Source organism: Lontra canadensis, unplaced genomic scaffold (genome assembly GCF_010015895.1).
Source record: "Lontra canadensis isolate GAN:19392208 unplaced genomic scaffold, GSC_riverotter_1.0 scaffold68, whole genome shotgun sequence".
In the NCBI taxonomy this organism is placed as follows: Eukaryota; Metazoa; Chordata; class Mammalia; order Carnivora; family Mustelidae; genus Lontra; species Lontra canadensis.
This window is the reverse complement of record NW_022631062.1, coordinates 10,683,706-10,693,894: the sequence shown is the minus strand read 5'-3', so window position 1 is coordinate 10,693,894 and position 10,189 is coordinate 10,683,706. Positions and strand designations below refer to the sequence as shown.

Genomic DNA, 10,189 nt, shown 5'->3' with positions numbered 1-10,189 from the left:
CGGGGGGCTGCAGGGGCCGGGGTCTGTGGGGGCTGTGAGGGGCTGGGGTCTGAGGGCAGGAGGTTCTGGGGAGCCGAGGTCTGCGAGGGTCGGGGGCTCGGGGGGCTGCGGTCTGCGAGGGTCAGAGTCTCCGGGGGGCTGCAGGGGCCGGGGTCTGTGGGGGCTGTGAGGGGCCGGGGTGTCTGAAGACTGGGAGCTCTGGGGAGCCTGGGGCACGTGAGGGCTGGGGATGACTGCAGCGGGGGGGGCGGGGGGGGGCTGGCGCCTGCAGTGTCTCTGGGGCCAGCGGCCAGGGACGGGGCTGTGAAGGCCGGGGCTCCAGGGAGCTGGGGGTCCAGGACGGCCAGTGTTCTCTGAGGGCCGGGGATCCCTGGGGCTTGCGGGGCCTGCTGCCTGCGGGGTCTTTGGAACCAGTGGTCTGGGATGGGGGCTGGGACACAGGGGCAGGAAGGGGAGCTGGGGTGTGGGAGGGTGGGGGATGGGGGGGCTGGGGTCTGCTAGGGGTGGGGGTATCAGGGTGGGGCATGGGGGTGCTGGGGACTCTGGGAGCTGGTGCTTGTGAGGTCTCTGGGACTGGTGGCCCCCGGTTAGGAGGCTGGAAAGCGGGGGGCTCCTGTGGGCTCGGGGGGCTCCTGTGGGCTCGGGTCCCTGACGGTGGTGGGCTGCAAGGGGGGGGGCATGGAGTGTCCAAGGGTCAGGTTCTGTGGGGAGCTGCGGTCCGCAGGGATCCTGGGGGTGGAAGCAGAGGCCTTCCCCGGCGGAGGGATCTGGGGCTCCTGGGGGCACAGAGGCCCCTACAGACCCCGGGCGGTCCTGGGGGCTGCTGCGGGTCATAAAGGGTAAACGGGTGGGGGACTGCGGTTGTCCCTGGGGCTGGAGGAAGCTGAGGGTGCCGGGGGGCTGTGGAGAGCCCTGACCAGTGGAGGCCAGTGTGTGGGCCCAGGGGCAGCTGGAGGGGCTGGAGGTCATCGGGCTGCAAGGTTGATGAAGGGGGGGCCTGGACTAGGGGTAGCTGTCACCATGGGAGCCCGGCTGGGAGGAGGTCTTGGGTCACAGGTAGGCCCAGAGTCCCTCAGTCCCCTAGACTGGGCTGGGGGGGATCTCCTGCCCTGCAGAAGCCCCGTCTGGAGGCCCTCCACCCCCTAGACCCACCCAGGTGTGTCTTCTGCCTTGTAGCAGCCTCCAGTCTGGGAGCCCCTCACCCGCATACCCAGCCAGGTGCCCCTTCTGCCCTGCACCAGCCCCTGTGTGCGGGAGCCACCCCAGGCTGAGCCTCGGGCCTTGAGGGAAGCTCCCGGCAGGGGGCGGGGGCGGCAGCCGCCCGTGTTGTCTGGGTGCCTGCGGGAGCTGGGCTTTCCGGAAGTGGCACTGGTCGGACCAGTAGGAGGGTGCTGCCTCGGAGGACGGGGAGGGCAGGACGAGGGCCGGAGGAGGGCAGGTGCGCACGGGAGCGCGCAGGCTGCTCGGGCCCTTCTCCGCGTGTTATTTACGGCAGACGCGGAGGGAACATGAGCCGCGGTCGAGCTGTCGACGCGGACACTGTGGCCAGGAACTTCCTGTTTCCTTAGGGCCGCTGCCGGCGCAGACCGTCCCGCGTCTGCAGCTGAGTTCCTTCCTGTCCCGAGTCCTCCGGTCCGCGGCCTCCCGCGGAGCCCTGCACGGCTCACCGCCTCTCCCTCCGCAGGGGAGCGGGAGCTGCGCTCCCTCCGCGGCCTTGGGAGGGCTGCCGCCGCGCTGGGTGACCCAAGGCCCGCCCTGGCAGTTTTTTCCCGCCCGGGTTTCTCTTCTCTCTGATTCAGAAAAACCCACAGAACAACCCACAGCCGCACAGAACACGGGGTCGGGAGACGGCGGCGTCCGTGCGCTCGAGCCCCGCTCCTGGCTGAGGCGGGCAGGCACCCCCGTCTCCCAGGCCCGCTGCCCTGACCGCCCGCGTTGGTGTTCCAGGCCCAGGGTCCCGGCTATGGCCGCGGCCACGATCGTGCACGACACGTCTGAGGCGGTGGAGCTGTGCGCCCCGTACGGCCTGTACCTGAAGCCCATCACGAAGATGACCATCAGCGTAGCGCTGCCGCAGCTGAAGCAGCCGGGCAAGTCCATCTCCAACTGGGAGGTGATGGAGCGGCTCAAGGGCATGGTGCACAGCCACCAGTTCTCCACGCTGCGCATCTCCAAGAGCACCATGGACTTCATCCGCTTCGAGGGCGAGGTGGAGAACAAGAGCCTGGTCAAGTCCTTCCTGGCCTGCCTGGACGGCAAGACCATCAAGCTCAGCGGCTTCTCCGACATCCTCAAGGTGCGCGCCGCCGAGTTCAAGATCGACTTCCCCACGCGCCACGACTGGGACTCCTTCTTCCGCGACGCCAAGGACATGAACGAGACGCTGCCCGGGGAGCGGCCGGACACCATCCACCTCGAGGGCCTTCCTTGCAGGTGGTTCGCCCTCAAGGACGCGGGCTCCGAGAAGCCCAGCGAGGAGGTGCTGGTCAAGGTGTTCGAGAAGTTCGGGGAGATCCGCAACGTGGACATCCCCATGCTGGACCCCTACCGGGAGGAGATGACCGGCCGCAACTTCCACACCTTCAGTTTCGGGGGACACTTGAACTTCGAGGCCTACGTGCAGTACCGCGAGTACGTGGGCTTCATCCAGGCCATGAGCGCCCTGCGCGGCATGAAGCTCATGCACAAGGGGGAGGACGGCAAGGCCGTGGCCTGCAACATCAAGGTGAGCCCGGCCTGGCGCCGGCCCTGGCCCGGGGCACCGTCTGCGCAGGTCCCGCGGCGGGTTCGGGGACCGCGGGCCGGTGGGCAGCCCTCGTTCGTGCAGCGGAGGCCGCGTGGCGGCCGGCCTATTGCGTTGGTCCGCGGGGACGGTGGGGTCCTCCTTGCGGGAGGGGACACGCTCTCTTGGATAATGGGGACCTTCTATCCAGACTGTCGGAGCAGGCAGTCGCCGCTGTCGCTGCGCGCTCCCCCTGGGATCGTCCGGGGAGCTCCGTGTTGAGCTGCCAAGTGGCTGCGAGCGCTCCGACGCGTCCCAGGGGTCAGGGCCCCATGTCCCGGGTGCCCCCGCCGTTGAGTGCGGGGTCTCTGGAACGTGGGCGTCCCTTGCCGTCGGGCAGCGCTGGCCGCGGGTCTGAGGCGAACTCGCGGGTCAGTGTGCTCTGTGCTGTTTGCCCCCGAAGGTCTCCTTCGACTCCACCAAGCACTTGAGCGACGCGTCCATTAAGAAGCGGCAGCTGGAGAGGCAGAAGCTGCAGGAGCTGGAGCAGCAGAGGGAGGAGCAGAAGCGCCGCGAGAAGGAGGCGGAGGAGCGGCAGCGTGCCGAGGAGAGGTCGGTCTGCGTGCGCGCGTCTGCGTGCGCGTGTCCCCGTGCGCGCGTCTGCGTGCGCGCGTCCCCGTGCCATCTGAGTCCGCGTGTTTCCGTGCACACGTCTCCGTGTGCCCATCTCTGTGCGTGCGTCTCCGTGCACGTCTGGGACGTGTGTTCCATGCACGCGCCACTGGAGGCTTGTGCCGCGCTGTCCCTGCACAGCGTCCCATGTCCGGGCCGCCGTGCACTCGAGGCGAAACTCCGCTCGCGACGGGGACGGGACGCCTGGTGACCTCGGCCGCGTTCCAGGGGAAGCGGTTTCCATGGCCAGGCGGTCGTCGCTGGGCTCTTGGGCCGCTCAGGCGTGGGGGGCGCGCGCGGTCCCTGTCGCTGCACGTCCCCGTTCCTGTGCTGTGGAAGGACGCTCAGCCGTGGCGTTCCCTCGTTGTGGGGCGGGTCTCCATGTTCCGCCACCCCTGCTGGTCTTCGCGCGTCTGTTCGCAGGTTTTGGTGTGTTTCCCACCAGCGGTCTGCGTTCCGTGTGCTGCCGGGTGTCCAGGCAGGACGCGTCTGATGGGGCCGCGTTCCCCGTTAGCGGTCTTGGGGTTTGCGTGTGCGCGGAGGGCAGTCCGCCTTCCCCTGCGGCCGGGGGCGCCTTCACTCGGACCCGGATGCAGAGGCGACTCTGGACTGAGATTTCGCTCTCGAGTCCAGTTGTGGGGCCGTGGGTGCACACCACGTGCGTTACTCTTGCCCTGGCTCCGTGTCATTTGCCAGGGAGAGGCGCCTTGGTGGCCCGGCAGGACGCCGCTTGTGGGGCGTGGCTGGGACGGGAGACCTAGCCCCAGAGTGCGGCCCACGCCTGGGGCTCCTCGTGCAGACGCTGCACCCCGGCCGGTGGTGGGGGTCTTACCCTGAGCCCCCGTTCCTGTGTCCGTGGGCTCCTGGGGCGGAGCGGGAAAGGCCGAGGCGGGAGGCTCCGTCACACCTCTGATGTGTCGCAAGCACGGCAGCCCAGGCCTTGTCCCCCCGAGCAGGGACTGTGACCCCCACACCTGGGCCCCTTGCCACACCCTCTCAGGAGGCACCGGGGTCTCCCTAGAGGCACCCTGTCCTGGACCTTCAACCCCGGAAGAAGCAGGGACTTGGCCTCAGAGGACAGGCTGCTCCGTCTGTCTGGGCTGGAGGCGTGATGAGCACTGACGGTTCCGGATGGCGGTGGCTCTCGGGCTGCAGCCAGTGCTTCTGCTGAGCTCACCGAGGGCTCGTTAGAGCTGAGGGCTGGGAGGGGAGGGGGCCAGGCCGGCCCACAGAGCCCGCTGCTACTGCCTGTCCTGGCCCTTTCTCGGCCTGAGTGTGTGGGCCGGCCTCGCGCAGCCTTGGTGCCCGTCCAGCCTCGGTCACTGGCGCGTGCTCACTTGGCCGCTTGTGAGTCTCAGACGGGTGGAGCGTGACTGGTGGCTGTCCCGCTCTGGCAGGCGACCAGCCCCCGGGCCTCCGGCTCCGCCTCTGCTCAGAGCAGTGCCCGCCCGCAGGACGCCTTACGCTGCTCGGACCTGCGGCTCTCGGGGCCGGTGGGGTCTGGACACTGGGCGGCTCTCCGTGCCCGCGGAGGCCCCACACCTTGTCCCGCTGGCCAGTGGGAGCGCCCGGCCCCACGCTTGGCCGAGTACTTGCTGGGCCACCGCGGGGTTTGCGTCCTCGTGTGTCCTGTCGGGTGCGTGTTCTCCGCGACGTGTCGTCACCCTGGCTGTGGGGCTGCTCTACAGGGTCTTGGCTGCCTCCTGGGCCCAGAGCTCTCCCCTCGTGCGTCCGGTCTCCTCAGGGCGGTTTTCAGCACTGTCCCGTGTCTTGATTATTTGACCTATTTTGAGGCCAGAGTGCGGTTGAGGTTGCCGTGGAAACATACCCCATGGTTTGCAGACTTTCCCTGTTGGGGTCTCTGCAGCTCTTCTGGTTGCATCTCGATCCTCTTTTTGGGGACCCCTCCCCCTGCCAGAAACAGGATCTAATCGGTGGCCTTGGGCGTGGGTTTGGTTTATAACAACCTGACGTGTCCGGGTGGTTCCTCTCGGCGACATGACCATTTCCGTACTGGAGAGCGCACTCTTAGGGACCCCCAGTCTAGGAAAGACACCACCGGGCACGCTGTCCTCGGTTTCTGTCACTGTGGCTTTGTCTTTCCTGGAATGTCACACAGGCAGGATCCCAGGGTACACAGTTTTCTGCCTTTAGTCTTTCCCTTAGCAAAATGCTTCCAGAACTCCGTCTGGGACTGGGCACACGTGCATCCTGCTGTTTCCGCGGCGCCCTACCGCCTGCTTGCGGAGCCCCAGCGATGGGCTTTGTGCCCCTGGGGGCATGTGCCAGCACTGTGTGCAGGCTGAGCCCTTCTGTCCTGAGCCGAAGGCGGTGTCTGAGCTGACGGCCGTGTGCAGTGAGTCTGCAGCGCGTGCCCCGCGGTGTACCATGGGCTGCCGTCCTGCGGGCGCTGGACCGTGTCCTGAGTGCCCTGTCCACCCCCTGTCCTTGCCCCGGGGATGGGCTTTGCCCCCATGCCCGCTCCTGTGCCGCCTCCCCTCTGTGGCAGAAGCTGTATGTCGGGGCCCCAGGGGGTCAGTCCTGCCTGGCCGTCCCGGCTGGCGCTGTGGCAGGAGGATCCCAGGCCGTCGTGGGCCTCTGCAGCTCTTGGTGGGCCTCGTTGAAACCCAGAATTTCTGCGTCCGACCCTCCCGTTGTTTGCTCCGTGGCTGCAGGCTGGTCGGCAGAACCGCCCCTCCGAAGGTTCTGAAAACGCGTGGTCTGCGTGCGTGTCCGCTTCTCCGGTTCCCCGGGTTGAGCGGAGCCCGAGTGGGGGATACGAGGTTAAAACGTCCGCGCGTGCCCGCGCTCCGACACGCCTGCCGTCCCCTGGCGTGCAGCCCCCGCGTGGCCGGGTCCCGCGCGCCACCGCGGCTGCTCCCTGCTCACGGGAGCGCTCACGGGAGCGGTCGGCGTGTTCCCGCAGGAAACAGAAGCAGCTGGAGGAGCTGGAGCGGGAGCGGAAGCGCGAGGAGAAGCTGCGCCGGCGGGAGCAGAAGCAGCGGGACCGCGAGCTGCGCCGTAGCCAGAAGAAGCTGGAGAAGCTGCAGGCGCAGGAGCAGAAGCAGCTGCAGGAGAAGATCCGGCTGGAGGAGCGCAAGCTGCTGCTGGCCCAGCGCAACCTGCAGTCCATCCGCCTCATCGCGGAGCTGCTCAGCAGGGCCAAGGTGCGGGGCGCGCGGGTGGGCGGGGCGCGCAGGGCGGGCTTGTCGGGCAGCCTGGGAGCCGCCGCCTCCACTCCGGCCGCCGTCCACTGTCTCTGACCCGCGGCTGGCGTCACCACCCCGTTCCTGCCGTCGGCTGCCGCCACGGGGTAACAATGAGCATCAGTACAGTCGGGGACGCTGTCTCCTGGTGTCTGGGGCTTTCCTGCCTCGGTCCAGGTTCTAGAATGTTCCCGTCTGGCAGAGCTCGTAGAGCTTTGAATCCGTGTGACATGCGTGCCCTTGGGGAGCAGGGGCGGAGGGTCCCTGTTTCCCTGTGGACCCAGGGAGCAGCCGAGTTCAGCAAGGGCCCCCCGGCCCCGTGGCTCTCCTCCCCCTGCAGGTGGTCTGCCTGGGGCTGGCGGGACGGCGGGCTTTCCTGCGACCCCGAAAGCCAGTGGCCGGGAGCGGCCGGAGGGTGTGGGCTGAGCCTGGCGATAGAGGGGCCCTTTGGCACCGTGGGGAGCTGAGGGCGCAGACGGAGCCTGGGTGGGCCACGTCCCTCCTCCACAGCCGTGGACCGCGCGTGTCTCGGCGGGTTCCCGATGGATGAGGGTCTCAGAGCTGAGCATCTCCTCGTTCCTCCTGCCCGCTCCGCTCCTTCTGGAGGCCCGGCCGGTGACTCCTGCGAGCCGGGGGCCGGGGCCACGCGGGGACCTCGCCCAGCGCTGCTTGTGCTCGGGCAGGCCGCGTGCGCCTACGGAGTGGGGCGCGGGGCGACCCCGTAACCTGTTGTCTAATTACAGTTGTGATCAGTCCCCGGGAAGGAGACTGGCAGGCGCGCTGAGACGCGGCAGCTCAGCTCCTGTTTCATGGTGAATATTGAAGACGCGCACCCAGGCCGGGCCCCGCACCTCCCGCGGCGGCCGCGGCAGCGGCAGCGTGTGTCCGCCTCATCTCAGCTCCCCGTAGCTGGTGACCGCGTGCGACCTCCCAGCAGGCCCCATGCGCGCCTTGGAGAGGTCGGGCCCCACCCAAAATGCCCGCCCCGGGGGCTGTGCCGCGTCGCTTCGCCACGGGGTTCCTTCTCGCTCGGACGCTTGGCGGCCCGGGTGCGGTCGGGACCGGGCGGGCCGCGCTCCGGCCGGAGCGTCCACCCGCATCCCCCAGGCCTCGGGGACCTTGCAAACCCAGCGCCTCCTCAGAGCGCGGGGGGCGTCCAGAGGTCCACGTGCGTCTTCCCCTTTGTGCCGTAGGCCGCGAAGCTGCAGGAGCAGGAGCGGAAGGACGCGTCGCTGCGGCTGCAGCAGCTGGAAGAGCGGCGGCGGCGGCAGGAGGCGGAGCTGCGGCGCGTAGAGGAGGAGAAGGAGCGCGCGCTGGGGCTGCAGCGCAAGGAGCGCGAGCTTCGGGAGCGGCTGTTGAGCATCCTGCTGAGCAAGAAGGCGGATGACCCCCGCGCGCGCGACGAGCTCGCGCTCTCCCACGCGCAGCTCCTGCAGCCGGTGCTGGACATCCTGCAGACCGTGTCAGCCGGCTGCGTGGGCGCCGCCGCCCTGCACCCTCTGGGGGGCCAGCCGCCCCCCGACACGCCGAAGGACACCCCGCCGCGGCCGGAGAGCGACGGCACGCCCAGGAACGGGACCGGGAGCGTCCCCGAGGAGGCCCCGTGCAAGGAAGGCCCCGATTCTCGCCTCGCCGCCGCGGGGGAAGCTTCCCCGGACAAGAGGTGCCCCGGCGTGCTCGCCTGCATTCCCGACAACAACCAGCAGCCCAAGGGCCTGCCCGCCGCCTGGGACCAGAACGCGCCTAAAAAGGACATCCGTTCCGAGCAAGACAAGTGCAACCGGGAGCCCAGCGGGAGCCGAGGCCGGGCCAGCGGGGGCCGCGCGGAGGACGAGCGGCACAAGCGGGAGAGGAGCCGGCCGCGGCGGGCGGGCAGTCGGGAGGATGGGAGGCAGCCGCGGAAGGAGCGGCGGCAGCACAAGAAGCGCTCACGCCAGGACGACAGCCCTCCGCGGCGGAGCGCGAGCCCGGCGCACAGCCGGTCCCGCAGGTCGCACAGCAGAGAGCGGTCCAGCCGCCGGGAGAGAAGCCGAGACCGCAGGGGCGGCTCGGGCCGGAAGCGTAGCCGCCATCGCCGCAGCGAGCGAGACAGGTCGCGCTCAGGGTCCCCCAGCCGGCACCACAGCACCTGGAACAGGTAATGCGTGGTGGTGTCCCAAGCGGCTGCCGGGCGAAGATCGGGACTGTGGCGCTTCCCCGCTCCCCTTCCGCCCGGCCTCCGCGCAGCACGGCGCCCAGGAGCCAGCCACGCAGGAGGGCCACGCGTCCCGCGTCTCCTTCGTCAACACCCGCTGGCCCTCTTCGAGCGCGCCGTCCGCAGTCGCTACCTTTAGTTTTCCCTCGAAACTGTTGATCCGATAGCTTTAACGTCACTGGTCTGTCTCCAAGAGGAGAGGCGCCCTGGCCGGCAGCGGTGACACATGTGCGCAGGCCGAGCGGCCTTTCTGTCCCGTCCAGAGACGCCCCCGCGTGCACTGACTGCTCGGGACGCACGTGCCCGTCGTCTGGGGACAGACTGTGAAGGACGGACAGCCGGGGTCCCGCAGGGCCCCGAAAATTTGAAAAAGCCGCGCCTTGGCGCTTTTGTTTCCTTTTCCTTTTGTAATTTTAAGTGATTGGGAAGCGCGGTTGGCGGGATGGCGGGAGAAGCCGGTGGTCTGGCGCGTGCGGTCCCGTGTGGCACCGGGCAAGTCCTCGAGCTCAGCACTCGCCCGTGCAGCCTCTCCAGCCCCGGTGCGTGCGGGGCGGTCCGGCTCGGTGTCCCGCCCCTTCGCTCGGGAAGCATCCGCGCTGCAAACTGGTCATTACGCATCAAGGAAGGTCGGTGTGGAGCTTTGGTTTCTAGGCGAGGTTAGCGTGTGTGGTTTTTTTAAGAAGCCGTTTTGCTAAATTATTTTTACTTGGAACATTTCAAACAGATTTAAGGCTTAAACACTTGTTAAATTTTATAATCATTTGCTTCTCCAAGTGAAGCTCAAGAAATACTTAAAAATAGCTGTAATGTTTGCGTTAGGAAAGACGGTGTTTACTCCAGTTTGCATTTTTGTGGAATAAAATCTTTTTCCAAAGAACTGACATTTTCCGTACTCTTTTTTGTTTGTTTGAGCTCTTTGGGCTGTTACTGAACGGAGCCTAATTTGGCAGATTGGGAACTGATTGAAACACGGGCTTTATTGAGAACCGCTGACAGGCAACAACGCATTTCACAGCGCGGTCGTCCCTGTAAAATAACCCCGTGAAAAAGGAGAGTCCTGGGTCCTGCGAAGTGATCCCTTTGAGCTCAATTTAGCAAGTTCACGAAAGCAGCATTTTTAAAACCAAAGAGCAGGTTTTACAGGTGAGTGAAGGTATGGGTGGTCCTTGTCTCACCTAGACTTGTAGCAGGTCGGGGCGGCACTGCTGCTGGGACCCCACACCGGAGCAGTGCCGCCGGCCGGCCCCGTTTCACCCGCACGCAGATCTGGTCCGCGCCCGGACCGCGGGCCGCGGGCCTCCCGCCCCCCAGCTCACTTCCGCGTCCCAGACCAGGGTGGACACCGCAGACCCGCGGCTGTCTTTGTGTGGCGCGGCTTCCTTCTGGTCTGTTGCC

General features: G+C 67.6%; 1 protein-coding gene across 1 annotated transcript in view; it reads left to right on the top strand.

Moving 5' to 3' along the window:
• Positions 1 to 8,751, top strand: part of AKAP17A (A-kinase anchoring protein 17A) — a 9,233-nt gene extending 482 nt beyond the window's left edge. The window contains exons 2-5 of the mRNA XM_032880250.1: positions 1,948 to 2,725; positions 3,186 to 3,334; positions 6,321 to 6,561; positions 7,794 to 8,751. Coding sequence (XP_032736141.1) covers positions 1,964 to 2,725; positions 3,186 to 3,334; positions 6,321 to 6,561; positions 7,794 to 8,741 — 2,100 coding nt within the window. The 5' untranslated portion in view covers positions 1,948 to 1,963 and the 3' untranslated portion in view covers positions 8,742 to 8,751. The remainder of the gene's footprint in view (positions 1 to 1,947; positions 2,726 to 3,185; positions 3,335 to 6,320; positions 6,562 to 7,793) is intronic.
• The last annotated feature ends 1,438 nt before the right edge of the window (positions 8,752 to 10,189 follow it).